The 23830-nt window shown below is 59.4% G+C and overlaps 7 protein-coding genes and 1 pseudogene across 8 annotated transcripts; all 8 read left to right on the top strand.

Annotated features, from left to right (window-relative positions):
- Positions 1-937: 937 nt before the first annotated feature.
- Positions 938-1336, top strand: LBRM_25_0410 (conserved hypothetical protein; the record flags this gene model as incomplete). The annotated part of the gene is made up of 1 exon (XM_001565496.1): positions 938-1336. One exon carries the CDS (start codon positions 938-940, stop codon positions 1334-1336), a length of 399 nt encoding a protein of 132 aa, XP_001565546.1.
- A 2636-nt stretch (positions 1337-3972) lies between these two features.
- LBRM_25_0400 (conserved hypothetical protein) lies at positions 3973-5124 on the top strand (the record flags this gene model as incomplete). Its single annotated transcript, XM_001565495.1, has 1 exon — positions 3973-5124. The coding sequence occupies one exon, from the start codon at positions 3973-3975 to the stop codon at positions 5122-5124; it is 1152 nt and encodes a 383-aa protein (XP_001565545.1).
- A 1179-nt stretch (positions 5125-6303) lies between these two features.
- LBRM_25_0390 (putative transcription factor) lies at positions 6304-8394 on the top strand (the record flags this gene model as incomplete). Its single annotated transcript, XM_001565494.2, has 1 exon — positions 6304-8394. The coding sequence occupies one exon, from the start codon at positions 6304-6306 to the stop codon at positions 8392-8394; it is 2091 nt and encodes a 696-aa protein (XP_001565544.2).
- A 1052-nt stretch (positions 8395-9446) lies between these two features.
- Positions 9447-12353, top strand: LBRM_25_0380 (conserved hypothetical protein; the record flags this gene model as incomplete). The annotated part of the gene is made up of 1 exon (XM_001565493.1): positions 9447-12353. The coding sequence occupies one exon, from the start codon at positions 9447-9449 to the stop codon at positions 12351-12353; it is 2907 nt and encodes a 968-aa protein (XP_001565543.1).
- Positions 12354-13839: 1486 nt separating this feature from the next.
- LBRM_25_0370 lies at positions 13840-19154 on the top strand (annotated as a pseudogene). Its single transcript is given in 2 exon segments — positions 13840-16689; positions 16692-19154. Coding segments are annotated over 2 exon segments (5313 nt in total).
- Positions 19155-20438: 1284 nt separating this feature from the next.
- LBRM_25_0360 (conserved hypothetical protein) lies at positions 20439-21335 on the top strand (the record flags this gene model as incomplete). The annotated part of the gene is made up of 1 exon (XM_001565491.1): positions 20439-21335. The coding sequence occupies one exon, from the start codon at positions 20439-20441 to the stop codon at positions 21333-21335; it is 897 nt and encodes a 298-aa protein (XP_001565541.1).
- A 1343-nt stretch (positions 21336-22678) lies between these two features.
- On the top strand, positions 22679-22981 carry LBRM_25_0350 (hypothetical protein, unknown function; the record flags this gene model as incomplete). The annotated part of the gene is made up of 1 exon (XM_001565490.1): positions 22679-22981. One exon carries the CDS (start codon positions 22679-22681, stop codon positions 22979-22981), a length of 303 nt encoding a protein of 100 aa, XP_001565540.1.
- Positions 22982-23700: 719 nt separating this feature from the next.
- On the top strand, positions 23701-23830 carry LBRM_25_0340 (conserved hypothetical protein; the record flags this gene model as incomplete). Its single annotated transcript, XM_001565489.1, has 1 exon — positions 23701-23830. A coding segment is annotated over one exon (130 nt), but the record flags the coding sequence as incomplete, so codon positions are not given.

The raw sequence follows: 23830 nt of genomic DNA, 5'->3' as shown, positions 1-23830 counted from the left end.
GGGCTGCTGATCAATCCGAGCTGTGTTGTATCACAGCGGTGACGACAAGACAGCGGAGTCACTCACGCCTGCACTTTTGAGAAGACGCACACAACTGTCCTCTTCTCTCCGGACCTGTCGCCCTTCTCTTTCCCTTTCACGCATGCATCAGCCATAATTAATTATACATGGTTTGACCCCCCCGCCCCCCACCGACATTCATCTTTATCGATCACGCACATGGATACAAATGCACTAGCTATGGATAGGAGGACGCATACGGTTCAGACGTCATCACCCCTTTCCACTGCTCTCCGCGGAACTTCTTGTTAATCTTCCGCCTGTTCAAGAATCCCTCGTCCCCGTCTATATTTAACATCATTCGCTCTCAGCCCACGTTGTCCAGTCCACGGCGATCACCGTAGTTTTCGTCTTGCTGGCTGTCGAAGAACGTCGCTTCTTCGTGCTTGTGTCGCTGCCGTGTCGGCTGTGGCCATTTTTGTCGCCGGCGTGCGCGCGCTCTCTTTGGCGGTGGCGGCGCTCGCGGTAATTCATTTATATCATTTTCTTCTGCTTTAACGGCACCCATTAGCCGACAACCCTCTCCCTTTCTCAGAGCCAGACCTACACCCACAAGCCAAAGAAGGGCTTTGGGAACGGCCACACGACCGTGCAGGACGACGTCCACGTGTGGCGCGAGTGTCACGGTGTGACTCCCCACCTACTTCACTCTCTCTCTCTCTCTCAGGCTACGCGCGTTGGGCGTGCCTGTGCGTTCTGTTTCTGATTCACTGAGGGTGTGGCACCGCCCTCGTTTGAGTCCACCCCTCCCCCACATCTACACCGGCACTTCCCCCCCCCCCCCTCCCCCTACTGAGTCTCTTATTCTTTTTTTAAGAGTGCGGCACAAGGGCTTTTTACTGGCAATCGCTAGAGGAGAGTCACGTGCTGTTCAAGTATGCACTCCGTAGCGAAGCGCAAGGAGCAGGCGGTTGTCGTGGCTGTGGGGCCGGCGCCACAGATGCGCATGTGCGCGGATGTACTGACAGATGTACAGGATGAGCCAGTCATGACGGAGGAGGAGCTGCGGGCGTGGTCCGAGTTCGACCGCAGTCGGCCCACATCCCCGTCGCCAGTTGTCAGGAATGGGAACTGGCGGCTGCCCAAGCGGTACCAGGGCGTGTTTCAAGAGCGCTACATCCTCATGATTCTGGCTCTCACTTTGCTTCTCTTCATCGCCTCTACATATCAGATGGACACGAAGACAGAGCTGGAGGAGATCAAGCGCACGTACGGCATCGATGACGCGATAAAGTTGCCGACGAAACGCACTGGACACCGCAACACAATGATGTAGTGGGGTGCATTGAACAGATGCATGCGTGGTTGTGTGTAGAGACTTGAGCGGGTGCTCGTGTCTGACTCTCTGCGCTGATGATCGTAGGCGAGTTTTCATGCGGTGGTTTGGTTATTGTTTGCTTCATCTCTTGTCATCTTTTTTTCTCCCTTTGTCATGGACGCGCGCGCTGCCCACCGGCCTCTTCTGTCGCGACACCACCGCTGATAGTCAGCCCTGTCCCACCCCTTCCTCCTCCCCTGTAGTTTTCCGCGTACTTTAGTTTGCTCTAGCACCGTAAAGCAGGTGCAGGAGGTTATGCGTCTCTTGATTAGGTGTGTGCGTGTGTGTGTGTGTGTATGTGTGTGCGTTTCATCAAGACAGCGGAGCAGACCATCAAAAAAAAACGAAAGAGGCATAAGTTCAATCGACAAACTGGGCACCTCGTGCAACGCCCGTTGTTAAGAGTGCGAGGAAGCAACTGCGCTCGCCTGTGTGCGTGCATGTCTTGATGTCGTATATATATATATATATATATATATATATATATATATATATATATATATCCCTCGATGCATTCACATGTCACATGCGGTTCCTATTTGTACGTCTCCTCTGTGTGCGATGCGGGTGGTCTACTTTCGACCGCTTCGACCCTTTTTTCGTGTTTCTTGTGCTGTCCACGCAATGACGTACCCCCCCCCCTCCCCCACATACACACGTATATACATATATATATATATGTAGGCACCCAGGTCCCACCATTCCCGTCGTACTGGCAGCCTGACCTCAGCATCAGTGTTTTCCACCTCGCACCGTACTGGAAGCTCTCTTCTCTGTGGTGTCTCTGCTGCTTCCTGCACGGGCACCTTGAGCGCCTTTATTTTTCCCTTGTGCGGATGTGTGTGTGCTTCACTGTACTCCTCATTTTCACCTAGTCGCTTGCCGGCGATGGAGAGGCAACCGTACGCCCCTTTCAACGGGGGCGAAATGCAGCGGCAGGAGCGCGAGTGCCACCTGCGCCAGTGGCAGCACCGTTGCGTCGCGCGCTTCGTGATTCGGCTCTCGATTTGGCTGCTTGGTGCACGCCTCCTATCTGGATGCCACCCGCACGCCTTGGGAGCTTATCTGGTGCTGTCCATGGCGCTCATGGCGTGGGTCTTGCTGGGTGCATCAGACGAGCAAGACGACCACCTGGAGAAGGAGGCATTCCCTCCCACGAGCGATTATGACGCGCGAACCCACGGCGAGGACGGCAGTGTTGCGCTACGTCGTGCCGGACGTCACGTTCGACAGTCACCGGCGCTCACGCGCGCATCGGTTTGTGCGGCGGCAGCGAAGGAAGGCGTGACCTGGCCTAGTAAACCGCTCTTCACCGGCATCTTAACCCCTTCACAACAGCGTGCCTTGGTGCTGGAGCTCAAGGAGCTTCGGACGAATGGCGCGACACGCTGTGCCATGGACGTTGCCTTCCGGCGGCGATTAGTGGAGACGGAGCTGGGGGAGACCGCCATCTGTATGTGCGGAAGCGGCGAGGCGTTTGGGTCCTGCTGCGCACCCGTGAAGGATTTTCTGCTGCACGTGCTTAACTTGGCATGAAGACGTCGTGGTCTCCCAAGTGTGCGTATCACCGAGTGGTGTGTACGTGTTACACGATAGCGACGATGGGTGAAGTTCACACGGCTGCTCTGACGGACGGACAGCCCTGAAGGGCCAACATGGCAAACACAAGCGATTGCAATGACGGCAATGCCACATACGCGCCTAACAAGGGCGCAAGCTCACCAGGGGGAGAAGAGAGCGCAAGACGAGGTACTGCGGGCTTCGCTGCACTTGGACCTCCAAGTGGCGTGCCGCTCGTATTTCTCTCTTGTCCTTCCCCTAATGACGGGGGGAGGGGTGGCACACCTAAGTGCATGACGGTATCTCAGGGCTCAGTGCCTCTCACTCTGTGTGTGCGGAGAGACCAAGCAGCCCCCCTACCGCCTATCCCTGCCGTTGCCGAGCTACCTCTGGTAGAGGTAGAGCCAGGCACCGACGGCGTAGCAAGGTTGCGTCAATGTATTACTACGGATGTCGGCGGTCATGTCCTGGGTGGCGCTGTACCGGAGCGACCCGCGACAGTGAGCATGTTTCTACCATTCATATGATTGGGCAAAGCGTCAGGGTGACTCGAATGTATCTCACCTTATCCGCGCTGCCCAGTGCTGAGGAGGAGTCCGTGTGTTACCCCGAGAGATGCATCGGATGGAGACCGGCATAGCGGGAGCGTCCGTGAGGCGACCTGCGAGGCTGGAGGTGGGTGGGTAGAGTTGGAAGCTGTGGCCGCGCTGAACGACGCGACTTCGTCCAGCGTGGCCGCTGCGCCATCTCTGATGTTCATCGTGGATGCAGGCGCGTAGAGCTGGAGAGAAGGATGTCCCCCCCCTTCCCCCCCCCCCCCCCCCCCCGCCCCCATGCCCTGACGCGCCGCCTGGAACCGTATCTCTGCCTCTGTCTTCTCTTCCCATGTCGCCCATTCGTCGCTATCCGAAACACGTGCACCTCCCCCCCTCCACACACACCCACACACACACACCCACCCACACACACCCACACACACACGGAAGCGTCAGCCTGTCGTCTGACCACTTTTTACCCTCTTTCCCACTTGAGAGATGCTGACGCGCTCTTTGGTATGCCGCACGTCGTTGCAGAGCCGTCGCCGGTGGGAGCAGCGCATTGTGTCAGTGCTCTCCGAGAGCAAAGAGGAGGCTGTCGACGCGGTGGCTAAGCGCTTCCAGCGAGTCTACAAGGAGCGCCGCTACACGCCAGTGGAAGAGGTGTTCCCACCCCTCGCTGCTGCAACTAGTGCCGCGGCTGCGCCTGGGCCGAACTCTTCTATTGCGAAAGCCGGTATCGACTCGGTGCAGCAGCCCGCTAACCCACTCGTGCTGCGTGCTGCCTTTCTCGGGCCACAAAACGCAGGAAAGACATCCCTTGTTAATTCTTTGGTGCTCAGTAACGTTGGCGCTGTCAGCAACCGCTACGGCAGCACCAAGGACTGGACGAAGGCCGTGGCCACAGTGCACGACACACAGTTGCTTCTCCTCGACACACCAGGGATTGTGCCGCGTGATACGCAGCGCACTCGGCGTAAGTTTGCGTCGGGCACGGCAAAGGCATACGATGCTCTCTTCGTGGCGGACCTCGTTGTCCTGGCCCTCCCAGTGGGGGTGGGCTTCGTGGAGAAGGAGCACAAGGTGGTCGCTAGGGAGGTGGTACGTCGCGCCGCTGGGCGCGAGCTACCCGTGGTGATTGCGATGACGATGATGGACAAGGTTCAGACGCCGCGCCATCGCGAGTTGTACTTTGCCATGCGCACTGACCTTGAGTCTCTCGGGTTGCCGACTGCCGCGACCCACGAGGTAAGCGTCAAGGGCGGCAGTGGGCTAGTTGAACTGAAGGACTGTCTCTGCCAGTACGCAAGGCCAGGGGCGTGGGAGCACTACCGCCGCGAGACGACCGATTTGAATCTCCCGCAGCGTGTGGCGGAGCTGCTGCGGCAGACCTTTATGGAACTGCTCCCACACGAGATTCCGCACTGCATGCGGCACCGTGTGCTGGGCTGGACGCGCAAGGAGTCGGGCACGACGGAGGTGATAGTAGAGGTATTCTTCGATCGCCCTGCGTACATGTTCACCTTCTATGGCCGGTTGGAGGCCATCTGTCTACGGGCGCAGCAGGTGACGCAGCGCGAGTTGGCGCCGGAGCGATTCTGCTTTGTTTTCCAGGCCTTCATCGCTCCAGGCGGACTCTCCAACGCGTAAGGTGTGGTTGTGCGCGGCATGCATAGGGGGCGCAGGTGGGACGTTTTCTTCACAGTTTGTAAGCGGTTCTGGCAAGGGACGTGCGCTTGTGTGTTGGTGGACCCTGGTTGGCCATGTGACCACACGACATCCACTCTATATTCTCTAGGCACCAGTCAGTCAGTGCAGAGAGGCGAACTGGACAGATGGGGAAAAGCAACTTAGTAAAGCGGAGGCGAGGGTCTTTGCGGGATAGCACGTACCGGTACTTCTTGCAACGAGAAGTGCTGCAGAGCAGCCTCTGAGGAAGAAGGAGGTAGAGCGGGATGGCGTGAGGGGTATCACGGAGTGCAGCGACAGACGTGAGGCGGAGAGAATGAAGGAAGAGTACCCTGGCGTGTGCTGACTCAAACACTGAGTGCGCTCTCTTTCATCTCCGCCCGCACTTCCCCCTTACAATGCACACCCACCTACCCAGCCACTCACACAACCGGGCACAAGGGCCATGTCCTCCTCCCATCTCGTACGGGTGCCCCTCGTCTCAATGTATTCACACGCTTCACCGTCTTTCTCTTCATTGTGGGCTGGCCTTGCTCATCATCTTCTCCCTCGCGCTCTCTAGGGGGTTTCCGCCCACCGTGTGCCGTTATCGACTCCTCCCTTCTTCACTCTTCACGAAGCCACGGCGAGTACAGACACGGCTCGTTGCATGCCACTCACCAACGGTAGTTTCTAAAGGCACCCCCTTCCTGCGCCTTCCGCCAACCTCCGTGCCGCCTATTCTCTGCGCGCTCTCAACGAGTTCCGGATTACAAACTCGCACCCTGCACAGTGGGGCACAAGCTGAGCAGCACCGAAGGCTTCCGCTCTCCCCCCTCCCCCTCTTCATAGGCTCTTTCTTTGTGCCCTTTCGCTTTCTCGCCGTTCCCTTCTTTTGGCTCTTCTTGGCTCTTCCTGTCGCTGGCGTGCTCTGCCGCCGCGACTAGCACAACCGCCGTCTCCACTGCCTTGTTCTCCTGTGGGTGGCTGTTGCTGCTGCCGTTACTACGCTTTCTCCCCTCTGCTCAGCGGTTGTGTTGCTGCTGTTTTTTTTTCCCTTTCCTCTTTTCCATTGGAAGCGCTGCTGTTTTTGGTGCCTGCGCCGTGTGCACAACTTTGCTTTTCTTTTCCTGCTTCCACTGAGTGTTTGGCCGTTTCCCCATGTCAAGCTGTGCCCATCCCACCTCCGCTCTGTTCGTGGATCGGCAAAATGGTCGCACGACGTGTACCATCTGTGGCGATGTGGTGATGGGCAACCAGTACGAGCTGGATCCCGTCTTCGCCCAGGGTGCTCGGCAGCCGACCAGCGCCGGCGGCGGCTTTCGCAGTCTCACTGGCAGCTTCCGCCCCGCCACCTCGTACAAGGGCACCAACACGAGCATGGTCAACACCCACTCCCGCCCCACCATCGACAAGGCCCGCCGCGAGATGCTCAACATCAGCCGTCAGCTCGAGATCAGCGAAGATACGGTGGAGCGTGCCCTCGGCATTTACAAGGTGGCGCTCAACTTGAACGTTGTGTCTGGCACACGGCCGAGCGTGCTGTGTGCCTGCCTCTACGCAGCCTGCCGGCGTGAGCGCACCTCGCACGTCATCTACGATTTCTCTGAGACGAACGGCGAGGACCCGCACACGATCTTGTCCCAGTTGAAGTACATCTGCCATGCCACCCACACGGAGGTGCCCGTAATCGACCCATCGTGCTACGTCCAGAGGTTTGCCGAGCAGATGGACCTCGGCCCGCAGACGAAGGACGTGGTTGTGTGTGCTCTCAAGGTGCTTCGGGCGATGCAGGATGACTGGATTAGCTGTGGCAGGCGACCAATGGGGGTCTGCGCTGCTGCTCTGCTTGTGGCTTGCTACGTGTTTGGCATTTCACGCACCCCGGAGCAGGTGTGCGGCATGGTGCGACTCACATCTAACACAATTGGCAAGCGACTGACCGAGTTTGCGGCGACACCAACGGCGCGCTTGGAGAACATAGATGACTATCAGCCGTCGAACGAGACCCTACCGCCAGCTTTCAATGACTCGAGTCGCAAATCCACCGAAGAAGACGTGCACGCCAGTATGCGGGAGCTGTCGGCCATCTTCTACGAGCTTCTCTCGGAGGCGAAGACGTCGCAGCCGGCGACGCCGGAGCGGTGTGACAAGTGGCGCCGCTTCATTATGAAGCACTGCGAACTGGAGGGCATCACGCCGCTGGAGGAGAATTTAGACTTGAACGGGCTGTCGCCGGTGCAGCAGCTGCGTATTTTGGGCCTGCCGTACACGAAGCCTATCCCGCTGAAGGAGGTGGCACGCAGTGTGAAGGAAGAGGAGCACCGCCTTCTTATCAAGCGCGAGGCGTCTCTTCAAACCGGCAGTGACGCGGGCAGCAGCCGGCAGCTGACAGCCACTGGGCTGTTGAACGATCCCAACGTGTCGTCCAGAGGCATACCTCTTCATCTGTTACCTGACGATTCTTTGGCGTCCTCGCTTGCGAAGGCGCCGCCGATGGTAGGTTTTGCCGACGACGGAGGCGTGCACTCCGCCTTGGCCAGCGCTACTGATGCCGCTGCGCTGGACTCACCGGAGCAGCTGCGGTGGATAGCAAACGAGTACACGCGGCTGTTGAACAACAATGCAGAAGTGATGCACCTGCGCAACGACTTCGACTTTGCCGACGAGGATGACATGGACCGGGTTGGCGGCGCGGCGTCTCCTCATGGCAGCCACCCTACGCAGAATCGCTCCTACAACGGTGAGCTCTCGCAGCTTCGCTGCAACAGCCCGCTGCCGGGGACCCCGGGAGAGGAGGATCAGCTCGGCTTCTATGACGACGACGACGAGGGGCTCCGTCTAGCGCTGGAGGACATCCTCTACGACCGCGAACGCCGCCACGCCTTGCCGTGGGAGTTCCTCGTGCTGCCGCAGGTCTCAGAGGATGACTGCACGGACATCTTACCATACCTCGTGCTCGACAACGAGGAGCGCCTGCGACGCGAGCGCATCGGCGTCTCCCTCTACGGCGAAAAGTGGAAGCGCGGACGGGCACGAACGGAGGAGGAAATTCAAAAGCTGGAGGAGGCACGAGCCTCGAAGCGGCGCCGACGCAGCGTTATTGCTGAGCCCGCAGTTGACGTACCCTCGGCAATGGAGCGCGCGTTGCGCGGTCGGGGTGCTGGCGCGGTGAACGTTTACCAAATTGATGAGTTGCTCCCTGGTATGCTGGAGGGCCTTGAGGGTGAGCCACACGCGGACTGGGACTGACGACTACGCCGCCACAATGAAGGCGGGGAGGAGTGAGGGGTCGGCACAGCCTTGCTGTCCCTCGTCCTTTCTTCGTAGTTTTCTGTGCGTTTATGTGTTTGCTTGTGCCCGTCCGTAGCCGGGTGGGGGGCAGCGCCGTCGTTGCCGGCACCGCCCCCCACCTCTCTGGAGGGGCGGTGCGGCGTGTTTTTGGAGGTCGTTTCCATTGATGCGTAGGGTGAGGGTCGCTCCTTCCCCTCTCGCTCTCTCGACGACGAAGACCACCAATGGTTGGCCTTGGCGCCGCGCACATCGGCTCTAATGAGAGGCTCACGCACACACCCATATAATGGCCGAGGGTGGAGTATGCTGAGGGCGTGCGGGGGGGGGGGCACGACGCACCACCTATCTCTCCGATACGAGGGCTCCCTTTTCCCCTCCTCTGCAGTGTCCTTTTAGTACGGATTGAAGGAACCGAAAAGCACTGTCGACGCCCCCTTCAGTACGTGCACTCTGCGTCGCCGCAGCCCTGCACACATGCTCCCTCACTTTAGTTGTACCTGTTCCTTTCCTTATGTCCCCCTCTTTGTCCTCCTCGCTGCGTGAGGTGTGATGTTACTTTTACTACCGCTCATTACACTCGTCTCTCTCCCACCCTCTCTTATCGAGTCACTCACTGCGTTGGAGGCTTAACACTGGCACTCACGTCAGCCCTTGCCAGTGCTGAAGATCTTGTGTCACTCATCTCAACCTCCACTGTCGCCACTGCTCTGCAGACTAAGCTCTCTCGAGTTCTGGCTTGGTGAGTTACACCTTGGTGGGGTCTGTTGGTGTGTGTGTGTGTGGGTGTGTGTGTTGCGCTTCTCTGTAGCGTCTGTGCGTGTGCGCACGCCCTCTTTCCCCCCTCTTTCTCACGTCCGTAGTAAATGGAGGGGAAAAACTGCTTCCGCACGCGATGGACGCAGGAGCCGATCTTCAGTGGCGGCGCGCTGGCCTCTTTGGCACTTCCAGTGCCAAGCCCCGCTACGTCGTCGACACTTTTCAGGTCGGGCGCTGTGGAGGAGTGCCTCGTGATGGCGTGCGGCGACACCGTGAACGTTGTGCGTACGGCGAGCGGCGAGGTGTTGTGCAGGTACACGTTGCCCGTAGAGGACGTGATTCTTCACATTGACGCCGTTACAGTGCACGAGTCTTCGGGCGACGACAACGAAGACGCCGCTGCCGCAGAGGATGGATTCGCGCAGGTGAAGAACAACGCCGGCGCAGCGAACAGGTCGACCACGACAAGTGAGTCGTTCAGGAAGAAGGCGAGGGCTGGGAAGACAGCCAAGCTGGAGGAGGAGGACGCGAGGCATGTTATGCAAGCGGAGAAGAGGGGAGCAGTGGCATCCGCGAGGGCGCCTTCGCGCGGCGCTGCCACCTCTCACGACGAGAGGGAGCTCGCTGCGCCACCTGGCAGCTACGTTGCGGTTGGCACGCGTTCTCTGCAGGTCTACGTACTACGCGTCGACTCTCGAGTTGAGTTGCCCACCTCACCCTCGCTCTCTCTTTCAGCGGAACACGGCGCTGTTGCCGAGGGCGCTTCCGAGGAGGGCAGCGCTGCGGAGGCGGAGGGTGCGAAGGGGGATGTAGTCCGCGCAGAAACCGCTACGGAGGTCCTCGTGCAGTACTCGATCAAGTTGGAGCGGAACTGGACGGCAGCGCAGCACGCCATCTCGGTCGTGCACTTCTCCCAGAGCGGGATCTACCTTATCTCAGGTGCCACGGATGGCACTGTGAAGGTGTGGAACGTCTTTCACCATCACCTCACCCACAACTTGGTGTGTGCCCACAACTCGCTCGTGCAGAGCGTCTGCCTCGACCCCAGCGAGGCCTACCTCGCTGTCGGCTCCTTCGAGGGGCACGTCACTGTTTTCGACTTTGTCGCGAAGCGGATGGTAGCGGAAGGGCGGCCCCACGTACAGGCGGTCGAGTCCATGACCTTCAATGACGCGCTCACACACGTCTATTCCATCGCCAGAGATCGCCGTCTCGCTCTCAACAAGATGATGTGTAGCGAGGGACACAAGTCGACGGAGCTGAAGGAGGTGCGCGCGATTGTGGTGAAGGAGCACGTGTCGAGCGCCACCTTCGAGAGCGCCGAGATGCTTCACGTTGGTGCGATGGACGGCGTGGTCACCACCTACCGCGTTAGTGAGAGCGAGGCCATACAGGTTGTGCGTCGGCTTCCAAAGGCGCCGGCCGCGGATGCCGAGGACAGCGCCGAGGAGGCGTTTGTGCGCTCTCTCCTGGTGGCGGGCAAGCCAAAGGGCACGGGCATGCGCTGGTTACATGGCTTTGTTGTGCACGACACGCTGCCCGCGTCGGACACCTCCTCGCTGTATGTTGGTGACGCGGGGTTTAACATTCAGTTCCTCGCTCCCGCCACAGCGGAGCGCAGTCAGTACGAGGTCATTCGCACCATCGTTGGCTTCCTGGATCAGTTGCTCGACGTGAAGCTGTTCCCCGAGGCCTCACCGCTGCACCGCGCTGTAGTGACCAATAGCAAGGATGTGCGCCTGTACGCCTCCGACGGGTGCGTCTCCTCGAAGACGCTGCGCGGCCACAGCGACGTAGTGCTCTGCTGCGCCGTTAGCAGTGACGGGGCGTGGATCGCCACCGGAGCCAAGGACAAGGAGGTGCGCGTGTGGTCGAGCGAGGGATGTGAGACCATTTTGCGCGGCGTTGGCGGGCACGCAGCGGAGGTGACGTCGCTCTCCTTCAATGGGCGGCAGACGGACACCTACATGCTGCTCTTCTCGGTCTCCAGCGACGAGAATCTGCGCATGTGGGACGTCGGTGTTCCCTTGGCGGACCGTGCGCTGGCAGAGCGGCCACGGTCACGAGTGGTGGAGATAAAGCACAGGAGTGGCGTGAATGCGGCCCACACCGGCCCCATCTACACCGTGGCTGTTGCGCCCAACGACCAGTACGTGGCGACAGGCGGCAAGGATAAATCGGTGAATGTGTGGAACATAACGGGCAAGAAAATCTACCGCGAGGCCTCCTTGAAGGGGCACCGGCGCGGCATCTCGTCCCTCGCCTTCTCGCCGGTCGATCGCGTTCTGGCATCGGCCTCGAATGACGGGTCGGTGCGACTGTGGTCGCTCGTGTCGCTGACCTGCCTGAAGGCAATGCAGGTAGACCGTACGTCGGTGCTGCAGCTGAGCTTCTTCAACAACGGAACGCAGATCGTGACGGGCAACGCAGAGGGCGTGCTGCGTGTGTGGGCTATCGCGTCCTCGGAGTCGGTCTGGTCGGCGGAGGCGCACACGGAGAAGATATGGGCATTGGCAGTCGAGGAGCGCGCCGCATTGGGCGAGACGATCTTCTACTCCGGCGCCGCCGACGGCGTTTTGATTGCGACGGAGGACTACACCGCCGAGGAGGTGACCCGCGTCAAGGAGGACCGGCACAACATGATCCAACAGGAGCAGGCGCTTGCCAACGCTCTTCGCAAGGGGGAGTTCTCAGAGGCATTTATGCTGGCCCTGCGACTGAGTCACCCGCGTCATCTCCGCCAGGTGCTGGTGCGTTGGTGTGCCAAGGACGCGCAGCAATGCGAGAACGCGCTTCGTGGGGAGCTTCTGCCCGCCCTTGACGCGGAGCAGATGACCCGGCTGCTGCAGTACACGCGAGAATGGATCACGAACAGCCGCCACTGCATGGTCGCTACTCTGGTGCTCTACACACTCATTTCCTCACGCCACTTTGAGGCCGTCGCGCAGGTGCCGTCGATGTCGTCGCTGATCGAGCCGCTGCTCGCCCACACGCGCAAGCACAGCCAACGCCAGCACGACCTGCTTCGACGGACGTACTACATTGACTATGTCATCCGCGGTCTTGTCCCGAACGTGCTGACGTCGCTGCCTCCGTTCGTGCATCACGATGACAGCCAAAAGGAGAAGTCGCCACTCGCCAAGCGAGTGCGCGCCGAGTGAGCGCAGGGAAGGTGTAGGTGTAGGAAAGGGATATGGAGAGGAGGATAGTGCTGCTCTCTGTCTGCGCCTCGCATGTTGCACTGCCATTTTGTGGCTCGGCTTGCTGCCACACTCTCTACCTTCTCCCGCTTGCTTCCCTTTCTCCTTGACGCATCATCAGCCATGCATGCGTTTGTCTGTGTGTATGTGCCTGTATCCTGCGTAGTCAGAAGTGGATGGCATACATGCATGTGTGTGCATGTGGCTTTACCTCCGTGTAGTTGTGGTGGATGAGTACGCAACGGATAACTAAGTGAGGTGACGACTGTGTAATGGACTGCTTTTCTCGTCCTTTCTCTGCAAATGCATCTCTTCTGCGTGGGTGTCGACGTGTGCTGAGGGAGCGGGTGGGACATGCGCATCTTCGCACAGCTAAGGTCGCTTCTCTGCGCTTACGTGTGTTTACGCGGAGACAGGCAGAGAGAGAGAGGGCGAACGAGTAGGAACGGCGTGTTGGCAAAGAGGCGCGCGTATAATCGCATCGGATGGCTAAGGAGGCACATTGTAATTCAGCAAGCGGCACCAAAGCGCCATTAAGGCAGCGCAAAGCGACGCAGTGGGAAAGGGGGACTCCACCGGCTGTGCACTTCTGCGCTCGCGTTGTATCTCGACCTTGTGCCTGCGTTCGAGGCGCCATTTCGTCCAAGTAGCTGCACTCATCCACACCCATACTCTCATACCCGCAAACGCCGGGTCACCGCCCTGTCAAGAGCGGTGTCTCCTCTGTCATTGATGGCGGTGCGTGCGTGCGTGCGTGGTCATCGTGGCCGTGCCGATTTTAGAGGATGCGTCGCGCACGGATCTCTTTTTCTCACCTCCTTCATGCTGACCCATTTTTCTGTGCTTCGCTCCCTCTCCATCTTCTGCGTTATTTTGATGATGGGCTCTGCTACCACGATAGCCGGTGCGGGCAGGTGCATGCACGAGTTGACACCCATCCACACACACACACACATACAGTGTGACGCCAATAATTGCCCGCTGCGGAGAACGCTTAGTGGGCTTCCCAGGGTGCGATAGAGGCCCCTCTTTCTGCGCCTTGCCTCACCGCCTCGCCAAAGAGGACCCAGAGAAGGAGGAAGGGCACCGGCGAGTAGAGGCGAGCAAGTCGCGACTTCTGTTTCTTTCTCTCCCTCTCCTCCTCTCGACCGCTCTCTACATCCACTGGCTGGCATGCTTACCAAGTAGACGAAAGAATCAATCAGCTGTTGCGCTGTACATCTCACGCCTTTCCAGCTTCCTCCTCCTCGCCTTAATTTTGTCGCTTGCGAACACACGAGTGGGCGTCTCTCTCTCTTTCTCTGTCATCCTCTTCTAGTGCCATAGACTGTGTACCTCTACTTAGCGTCTGGTGCAGTGGGGCCGCCTGCCTTCCTTCTGTGGGCGTTTCTCATTTCTTCTTACCACGTCGGCCGCTAACAGACACGTTCACCCTACACGAGAGTAAATGAGCAGCGAGGGTGTCAACTCCCTAGCGCAGCGCGTGCTGTCCTTGGAAGACATTATTCGGCAGCAGGAGCAAACAATCAGCGCGGTACTGCAGCGGCTGCGTGATGTGGAGCAGTACGCAGCCGCCGAGTCGCGCAGCCGCGAGCAGGCGCAGCAGCAGCTGCAAGCGGCCTTCGGCAATCATAACGGCAGCACTGCCGAGACGCTCAATCGAATGCAGGCACTTCTGCAAAGCCACAACGATCGCCTTAGTACGCTGCAGGCGGAGGTCCAAGGACAGGGCGCGGCGTTACGCGGCACCAACGACAAGCACGATGTGGCGTTCCGCGAAATGGAGAAGCGCCTCCAGGCAGACCTCAGTGCGGCGCATCAGCGCGCGCAAACCGGCGAGACTGCGTCTGCTGAGGCGATGCGTGCCCTTCAAGCGCAGCTGCAAAGCATGGCGAACGTGACGCAGGCCGTCGAGACTCGCAACCATGATGATTTAGTGGCGCTGCAGCAGCAGATCAGCGCTGAGCTGGCCATGCAGCGCCAGCGATGCGACAACTTAGAGAGCGCCATACGCGATGCACTGCGCGATGTGCACGGGTCCCTCTCCGGAGATGTGCGGAGCGCCGGTGCTCAGCAGCGCAGTGATCTGGAGGCCGCGGTGCAGCGCATTAACCAGGAGCTTGAGGCCCTCAGTCAGCGTACGCGCATTGATATGAATCAGCTACACAGCACTGAGCAAACTGACGTCAGCGATCTGCGGCGCCGCATCGGCGATCTGGAGTACGGCGTACGCGAGGCGGTTCAGGCTGCCACGAACGGACTCGCGCACGAGGTGGCGCAGGTGGCGCAGCACAGTCAGATGCAGGACAAGCGGCAGGAAACCGCGCACCAGGCAATCCTGCAAGAGCTTGCGAAGCACGACACTCAACTGGAGACTGTGGACCTGAACTGGCGGGCGAGTGTCACTGACCTCGGGGCAAAGATGCGCGAGGATGTGGCTGCCGCGCAGCAGCGCTCTGTCGCGGGGGATCAGGCGTTGCAGTCACAGGTTGGCGCCTTACAGGATCGTCTCGTTGAAATGACGAATAAGCTCCGCGGTGATCTTACGGCGCTAGCGACCTCCATACAGGAGAATTGTGTGAGGCCACTTCAGGAGGCGCACCACACACTAAGCGTCCAGGGGCAGCGTATGAGCCGCGTCGCTGATGACTACGCCTCCATGCAGGACTATCTAACGACGTTCGCTGCACACGTAGACGAGGACGTGGGTCAGTCAAAGCAAATTATGGAAGCGGCGGTGCGAGCCGCACACTCTGACCTACTGGAGCGCATCAACTTGATCTCAATGCCTAACACGTTGCACCAAGACTCGGACATGCGCGCCGAGGTGAATCGCAGTTTGGCGAAGCTCTGGGAGGACGCCAAGGGCGTTTTTCTGACGCAGCGCAGCCTGGATGATATCCAGACGCAGCTGATGACCTTGGAAAGCGCCGTGCGCGTGGAGCTCTGCGCACTGGCAGAGCGGCTCAACGAAGTTTGGCGTACCGTCGACAAGCACCGCATTGGGGAGCTTCGCGCGGCGCAGCAGCCAATCACGCCAGCCTCAGTGACCGGAATGGCGCCTGAGCAAAGCTCCTCTCATCATTTTGCCGCTTCCAGCGCCGCCATCTCCACTGTGACAACCCCTGTCGCCAGCTCCTTCACGCGAACCCACCGGAATCAAGTCTCAGCTGTGCTGACGAAGGCTTCCAAGTCGACTGCAGAGCTGCCTACGACTGGAGCAACCGCCACCACTGCGGCGCCGTGGTCGTCCAAGGCAGCGAAGACGTCGCGCGCCAGCTCTGTCACAGCGAAGGTGGAGGAAATCTACAAGGACAGCGATGAGCAGAATGAGCGTCTGCGGCAACATGAGGAGGACATCAAAGCACTGTGGGCCTCCCTGCAGCGACTGCACACTGCGCAAACGCCGGAGCTCAGCAAACCGGCGAGTTCAACTCAGTGGAACAACGTATCAACAATACACCCTGGAGCGGCGGCTGGCGCCGAGGCCGACAGAGTGTCCATCGAAGTCCAGTCGGCTGCGCGAGAGGCAGCAGAGAGTGCCAAGGCTGCCGAGTCGGCCCAGGACGAATGTGTGCGCGCCGCCAACGAGCTGCGGCTTGCTGTGCAGCGGGTCAGTGTGCTCGAAGAGTCGCTGCAGATGCAGCTGACAGAGGCGAAGGTCATGCTATCAGCTGCAACGCCTAAGCAGCAAGCGCAACCTCCGCAGCCTCTACCAAGGAAGACCGACAAGCCCCTGGCAGCGTCCTTTGCTGCGAAGACTACGCCACCCTATTCGTCGCCCCCCAAGCAGCTTGTCGCGAAAGGGGAAGCGGAGACCCCAAAAGGGGAAGCGCAAAGGGGAAGGGGACCCCAAAAGGGGAAGAGGAGACCGCGAAAGGGGAAGCGGCGACCCCAAAAGGGGAAGCGGAGACCGCAAAAGGGGAAGCGGCGACCCCAAAAGGGGAAGAGGAGACCCCAAAAGGGGAAGAGGAGACCGCAAAAGGGGAAGCGGCGACCCCAAAAGGGGAAGAGGAGACCGCAAAAGGGGAAGCGGCGACCCCAAAAGGGGAAGAGGAGACCCCAAAAGGGGAAGAGGAGACCGCGAAAGGGGAAGCGGCGACCCCAAAAGGGGAAGAGGAGACCGCGAAAGGGGAAGCGGCGACCCCAAAAGGGGAAGCGGCGACCCCAAAAGGGGAAGAGGAGACCCCAAAAGGGGAAGAGGAGACCGCAAAAGGGGAAGCGGCGACCCCAAAAGGGGAAGAGGAGACCGCAAAAGGGGAAGCGGAGACCCCAAAAGGGGAAGCGGCGAAGGATGTGAAAACAGGTGTAAGCGGCGCCGCCGCGTCCATCACGCCACGCGCAGCGAACAGGCCGACGGCCCACACTAGCCTCTCTGCGGAGGCTCTCGCAACACCTGCAGATGATCTCGTCGAGGTTCCTGGGATGCTGACCGGGGAGGTGTTTATTGTGCGTAAGGACAAGATAGACGCTACGTCGTCGGCCTCGGTGCGGAGGCGACCAGCGACCGCAGGCACTGCCACCTTCCTGCCAAGGCCCGTGGCCTCGTCGGGCGCGCTCGTGAGGCCGACTTTGGGAGATAGCGTCGTGCCGGAGCCTTCATCTCATCGTGGTTCCTCGTCCGAGGTGCTGCTGCCCACTCATCAGTTCGTGCGTAAGCGCGAATACAGCAACTTTAAGGACTTCACCAAGCGGGAGATTGACGCAATTTGGGTCGAACTGCTGAGCATGCGTCGTACCCACGGTCTGTCGAAGGAGGAGGTGTTGCTTTACATCAGCCAGAGCAAGGAGCAGATACTGGGCACTGTGCTCAATGTTGTGCAGCAGCAGGAGAAGGAGGTACTTGGGATACTGGGCAATATTAAGACCCAACTCACCGAGCTCGATCGCAACCCTGACGCAGTGCGTGAGATACGAGTGTTTCCTGTCGATAGCGGCCAGAACCTGGAAAAATTCGTGCGCTCCCTCTCGGGCTACCTGAAGGCGGTGCCAGTCGCAGCTCAGGCGGAGCCTCTATCATCTGCAGCCACCGCTGCTGGACAGCCGCAGAGTGGGGTGCGAAAAGGGGTGTCACGACCAGCTACCAACAGACCTGCCGCAAGGCGCACAGGAGCATCTACCACGGCAACTACAACGCCGCTTGGGCAGTCGCTGCGCCCTACAGAGCGTGGCAATGAAAGTGGAGCGTGCACGTCGCTCTCGAGCGCATGCTCTTCCTTGCCTGTGCAGCCGCAGCTCATTTCCCCAATGGTGAAGCGGCGCGCTAGCCAACCCACTCTCAGGCCCGAGTTGCAGGAGGCGGTGTGTGTAAGCCTTGAAGTGAGCTCACCAAAGTCTGACAGCTCCTCTCAGCGCAAACCTTCGCACTGCCCGGCTCCGAAGCACAACTTCTCAGCAAGTCAGCAGCATGCGCGGCAGTACGCCACGGACGCCGTTGTGCATCCGCAATCTGCTCGCCCGGCGAGGCGCTTGTCCGAGCCGGAATGCGTCGTCGCGCAGCACCAGCTTGCTAGTATATCTTCAACGACAGTACAGGTGTCCCAGGCAAAGTCTTCACCTCTATCATCAGAGCATGCTTCGGTAGGGCGTCAGCAGCTTCTTGGCAGCCGTCTTGCTGCCGCTTCCGCCGGTCCCGGCCCCTCGGGCGGTAGTGACCCCTGCTGCTACGCTTCCCCACAAGCGGATCACACGGCGCCGCCGCCGGACCAGCTATCGAGCCCGAGCAGCTCGGCTGTCCGTGGTTGTACTGGCGGCGACCTGAAGTGCTTCTTGAAAGAATCCAAGTCACCACGCAACTCCACGGGGAGCTCTTTTCACCTCAACCCACTGCAGGGAATTGTAGGCGGCCGTTTCCCATCTCCTACTGTGCCGGGTGTGCGTCGTGCGGCAACCGCGACAGCGGTGCTTGCTACGGCGACGCCTTCACGGTCCATAGACAGTGAGTCCCAGCTCCTTGAAGCTGATCAGCGACAGCCATACACGCGCCTGCCTCGGTGTCCACTTCGTGGACACTCGCTATCTTTGCTCACGACTTCTCAGGCGGAGGCGCCAGATGCACCGCTGCCGAAGGACACGTCGTTTGAGAAGTACGAGTCCGTCAACATTTGCCAGGAAAGCGAGACTTCCTGCCAGTCAGTAGGGAGCATGCGGCCGTTACGCAGCGGCGTGCAGCATCGGTCTGTGGACTCTATGGATGGCACGTCCGCTCGAGGCGGTATTTCAGCTGCGTGTGTCAGAGAGCCAAGGCACCTCTACGAGCGGCAGACCCCGATGCCGGGGCAGTACCGTTCACTGTCGGCTCAGTTTCCCACGCCGATGGCGCAACCGCACCCGCGCGGCTACAGCCCGGCGAGAGACGGCAGCAGCACTTCGGTGTCGATAGACACGAACCCGCCGCGTCGCCCGGCACAGGTCCACACAACAGCCGTCAGCGGGACTATTCGTCTAGGGCCCTATAGGAAGCCGCCTGGTGACGACACTAACAACCTCACCATAGCTTCACGCACTTCGATATCCTCGCGCATTGACCATACCCCGCATGTGAATGTCTCTGGCGGGCGCAACGATGACAGGAGCACGCGCAGCATGCACAGTGCTTTGCAGTCGCTTGACTGCTCAACTCCAAACCAGCCCCATTCCTCGGCGACGATGCCCTCGAATGTGGTGCCTGTGCGTGTCCTCGACAACCCGGTGAACCGGTCTGACGACTCAAGCAGCCTGGACCGCTCCTTGGTGATTGTGCACCCATACAACAAGCCGTGAGAAAAGGGGCCTCAAAGCGCAGCGTTCGGTGCGCTTTGGTGTTGTCGCAAGGAGGAGGTGATGGGTCGGCATGGACTGCACAGAAAAGTGCGCTCTTCTGTTGTGCTCGATGACGATTCTCATTCACTCAGCAGACACACCCACATGTGCGCAGCGTGCTGTGTAATGCTCCGATGCTGCACTTGGTGTCTTTGGGTCGCATCACCTACCCCTATATGTATATGTATATATATGTAGGGTAGAGTAGAGTGTGTCAGCGTAGCTGAGGTTGTTTCTCCATGGTGCTGTGGCGAGGGGTGGGACGGTCCGAGGTGGGTGGGTGAGTGGATGTGGCAGTCTTTGCAACCCTTCTGTTCGTGCCGCAGCACTGCCTATGCATTCACACTCCTGCTTGTATGGGTGTGTGGGTGCGGAGAGGGAGGGTTACGAGGATGACACAAGAGGATAGGAGAGTCACATCGCGAGGGTGTGCCTGCTATCATTTCCTCTTTCCTTTCAACGCCGCATCAAAAGACGCCCTGCTACGACACCTTGGCAGCCCTTAATGCACACATTTACTACACCCCTTCCGCAGCGTAGATGCCCGTCTGCAGCATCATTCCTCAAAATATCAAGTTCCCTCCCCCGCCTTGCCTGGTTAGGTCGCCGTGGCCCTCGTGAGGGGGTGGCCGTTGTTCTTCCTTTCACGCGTCCGCTACACTTCCTTAAGCATCCTTTTTTGTGGTGAGGCGCGGAGCGTTACCCCACCTCACTGCCGTGTTCTCCTTCTCGTTGCACGTGCAGGGCCAACGAAGCGTACAGGCGGGGGCATGTTGGGAGATGCACTTGCCTCTGCAGACGTGATTTGGGGATGCCAGTGTGGTGCATTCTGGCAGAAGCGCTCCTTATTCGTCCAACTCGCACGGTGTCAGCTTCCTCCCTCCTCAACACTCACCCATGCGCTGGTGCCGTTAGTGGACGCACACGGCTCCGGATGAGAGTTTACTTTGCTTCGTTCATCTCGGAACCGCCTGCTCGTTCTTCTTTCACTAAACACACACCCACACACGCACACACGCACTCCCTCGCATACTCTTGCTTGCGCGTGTAACAAGCGTACCCAGCCGTCACTCCTCTCCCCCACTAACCCCTTCATTGCCGCCTCGTTCTGTGGGTCAGTGTCCAGCGGCGAATGTAACCACTGCCCCCTTCCTGGAAGAAAGAAGCGCATACGCACATACATACTCCATCCCTTAAGAACCCGCTCGTACACGAGAGAGGTAGAAGCCCACATCGTACTAAACCATGGGTCGAAACAAGAAGAGGTCCAAGGTGGTGGCGCATGCTCAGTCGTGCAGCGACGAGGAGCGTGAAGAAGAGCACGATGCAGCCTCCACGACGGCCGCGACCGCGTATGCCGAAGGCAGCAAGGATGACGCTGGTGCACCGGCTGCTGCTGGCGTTGCTACGCCCACGTCCGTCCAGCACAGCGGCCACGGCTCAGAGCGTGGAAGCGACTGCGCCGATAGTGCCCCCAAAGCGAAAAAGAAGGAGTACAGGGGCAACCGCCTCAACAAGTTGGACAACCAGCGCAGTAAAGACAAAGGCAAGAATGCGAGCGTGGGCGACAAGGCGGAGGGCGCGGCGGCGGGAGAGAGGAACGGGGGCGATGACGAACCACTCATCGTGACACGGCAGAGGGCGGTGGAGGTGCTCTACTGCCCCATCTGCACCTTTCCAGCAGAGATGTGCGAGTTCAGTGGAATGGTGGAGAAGTGCCGGCCGTGGCTGCTCGAGCACGCAGCGGACCTGGCTGACGCTGAGGAGCGCGGCCGCAGGCGCCGCATTCTAACGGAAAAGGACCGCCTGGAGGCACTGCTGGAGGGACGCGGCATCAAGAAGGCGCTGGATCGCATTGTCGTACTGGAGGTGGAGAAACGCACTGGGCGACGCATGACCACCTCTGTCTTTGGGATGGACCTCTTCGGCTTCAACCTGAAGGATGTGTCGAAGGACTGGCGCAAGCGCTTCTCCTGCGGTGCCGGCGTGCGAGCTGCAGAGGAGGGTAAGCATCAGGATTGCATTGACATCCAGGGAAACGTGGTGGATCAGCTGGCCGAGATGCTTATCACCAAGTACAAGATTCCGAAGGAGTCTGTGTACATGATGGAGGGTAAAAAGAGAGTTCCCTACCCATACTAGGTGCTGCCGATGCGGTTATCGCCGCAGCAGTGATACCCCACGCTCGTGCAGTGTAGTTGTTGATGCCTGCGAAGCGGCGATGTCGCGCAGGTCATAACTCTGGTAGAGCGAGCGAAGGAGGCAGCAAAGCACTGGCCGCTGTTGTGCGTGCCGAGATGCAGGCGAGGGGGCGAACGAGAGGACACGAGCCTGTGCCCTTGCAACGCGACGGTGCATGCGCTTCCTACGCCCCGCGTTTGTGAATGTGGGAGCCGGCTCTGTTGAACGCGGCCGTGTAATTGTCGTTCTTCTGCGTAGATGTGTGGGTCGAGACGGTGAGATGGAGTTTCGAGGGGCGCGCGGCAGATGATCTTCCCCATTCTTGCTTCCCTTTCCTCTCATCACCTCTTTCATGCAACGCACCAGCAAATGTGAAGCGCGTGTGTTGCGGCAGTGCTCTGCCATGTGCCTGTGCGCCTGACGCTGCGTCACTCGAACCGTGCAGTCGTTGCTGCAGGAAGCACCGCAAACAGGGAGAGTGCTAGAAGGTGACAGGGGGGAGAGGAGGAGGAGGGGCGGCTGTGCCTCACTTGCCTTAATATGAATTTCGCCCTCTCCTCCAAAGCGCAGTGAAATGTGTCACTCCGCTTCATAGGTGCAACCTGTAGCGGCGCTGGAGCTGCTACAGGCCTTTGCGCTCGTGTTCGTGTGTCTCTGTGCACGTCTCCGTGTGTCTGGGTGTTGTGTTCTTGTTCTCCTCTGTCTTCTGTATTCCTCGCTAGTCATACTCGCCGGCCTCTCCCAGCGTGAGTGTGTTTGTTCTCCTCAAACCCATCTCGGAGTGGGCAGAGAGGGGGGGGGGACGATGCGCGCACTCGTGTTCGACGGTGGAAGGCTGCTGCCAGTACGGCGATTGCTCTAATGAGGTGAGTCTGTTTCTGCACATATCTGTCAGGTATCGACCTTAGTGCGGACAACCGCGCGCCATGTCTTTCGATTTCTTTAGTGACACGTGCCGAGTTGCGATGTTAGCGCACTGTGTTGTTTGGTTCTGCTGTGAGACTCCCCTGCGGTGATGTCGTGCACCTTTTCTCTCGCACTCTTCCTTGTTACTGTCATCTCTTCGCCACCGCTGTTGTGTCGTTGTGGCTGGAGCCTTTGGCTTGCACCTGCCAGTCTCTCACGTCCCACAACGCACTGGGCACCACGTACGCAGAGGGTGCCCCCTCCAAAATTCTTTCCTGCAACCGGTACACCCCCGCAGCCAGTGCAGCCCCATACACCTCCCCCCATTGGGAGGGGAGAGAGAGCCCGCTCCATTGGACAGTCTCACCTTCAACAAGACCAGCACGCCACAGCACACCATGTCGAGGTTCCTCAAAAATTTGATCTACAAAACCTTCATTTCGGAGGCATCAAAAACGCCCCTGGTGCAACGTGCGGCGGAGAAGGCGGCTCGCATGGAGCGCAACTTCACCGGCGAGAAGCTCGGGCTGTGGTTCGGCGCCACTGTCCGTGAGGTCTCTAACGACATCAGGTCTAGCTACAAGATTCTGTCTGCATACCTCAACCCTGGCGCAGCGACGCCGCAGCCGCAGTCCCTGTCGACAGCGAATAAGCGGGTGAGGACTGCCGGTGACGATACTACGCCGCCCAAAGGACGGTAAAGCCTCACTAACCGCGCGCACCCCCAGCCACCGCGGAGGGTGTCGTTACTTCTCTCACCGATATCCACTCCCTCACAGACATTCACTAACCGACGTCATCTGGGGCCTGCCCTCCGCTGGTTGCAGACGCGTGTTCTCTCCTCTTGTCTTTTGGGTGTGTCTTGCCGAACGGTGAGCGCGGGGGAGCGGTGCAGTGCGAAGCACGAGGGCTTTTCTTCAAGGAGCGCCGTCTACGAAGTCTACGGCTACGCCCCCGGAAGAGATCTCCCCAGCACTTCCACCCTTGATATTTGGTACTTTACGCTGCTGTGGAGGAGGAGACGTGCAACCTGACGAGGGAAAGAGGGCGTGAGTGACTTCCCTAGCGACCGCCTTCTTCCTCTCTGTTGGTGTGTGTGCGTGTGATTTCGTTTGAGCTATTGCCATCCTTTGTGTTCTTTGGTGCGCTCTCGTTCTTCTGGGCTCGTCTCCTCTGCGTAGATGTGCCTACGTGTGAGGGTGTTGACGCATGCCTTCTCTGATCTCCATCACGTGAAGCACCACCACCACTACTAGCAAATTATAAACGAAACCTACCAACTACTACTTAGCCCGCGCCCCCCCCCCCCTCTCTCACCGTCGTTTCTCTCCCGCACCACCTACCGTTCCTTGACTTTTCGCTACCCCCCTTCCCATCGCACACTGCAAGTGCTACCCCCTCGTCATGGTGTGATGTGTGTATGTGCGTCACACTGCAGGTTGCTGCAACGCTCATCAGCCCTAAGCGGACAATACCACTCTCTGCTTGGTGCAGCCGCGAGCGAGGAAGGGTGGTGGGTGGCGCTGGCGGGCCGCTTCATGCGTCGTCGG

This window comes from Leishmania braziliensis, chromosome 25 (genome assembly GCF_000002845.2).
Source record: "Leishmania braziliensis MHOM/BR/75/M2904 complete genome, chromosome 25".
NCBI classification, from domain to species: Eukaryota; Euglenozoa; class Kinetoplastea; order Trypanosomatida; family Trypanosomatidae; genus Leishmania; species Leishmania braziliensis.
Note: the sequence above shows the minus strand (reverse complement) of the source record. Positions and strands in the feature narration are given on the sequence as shown.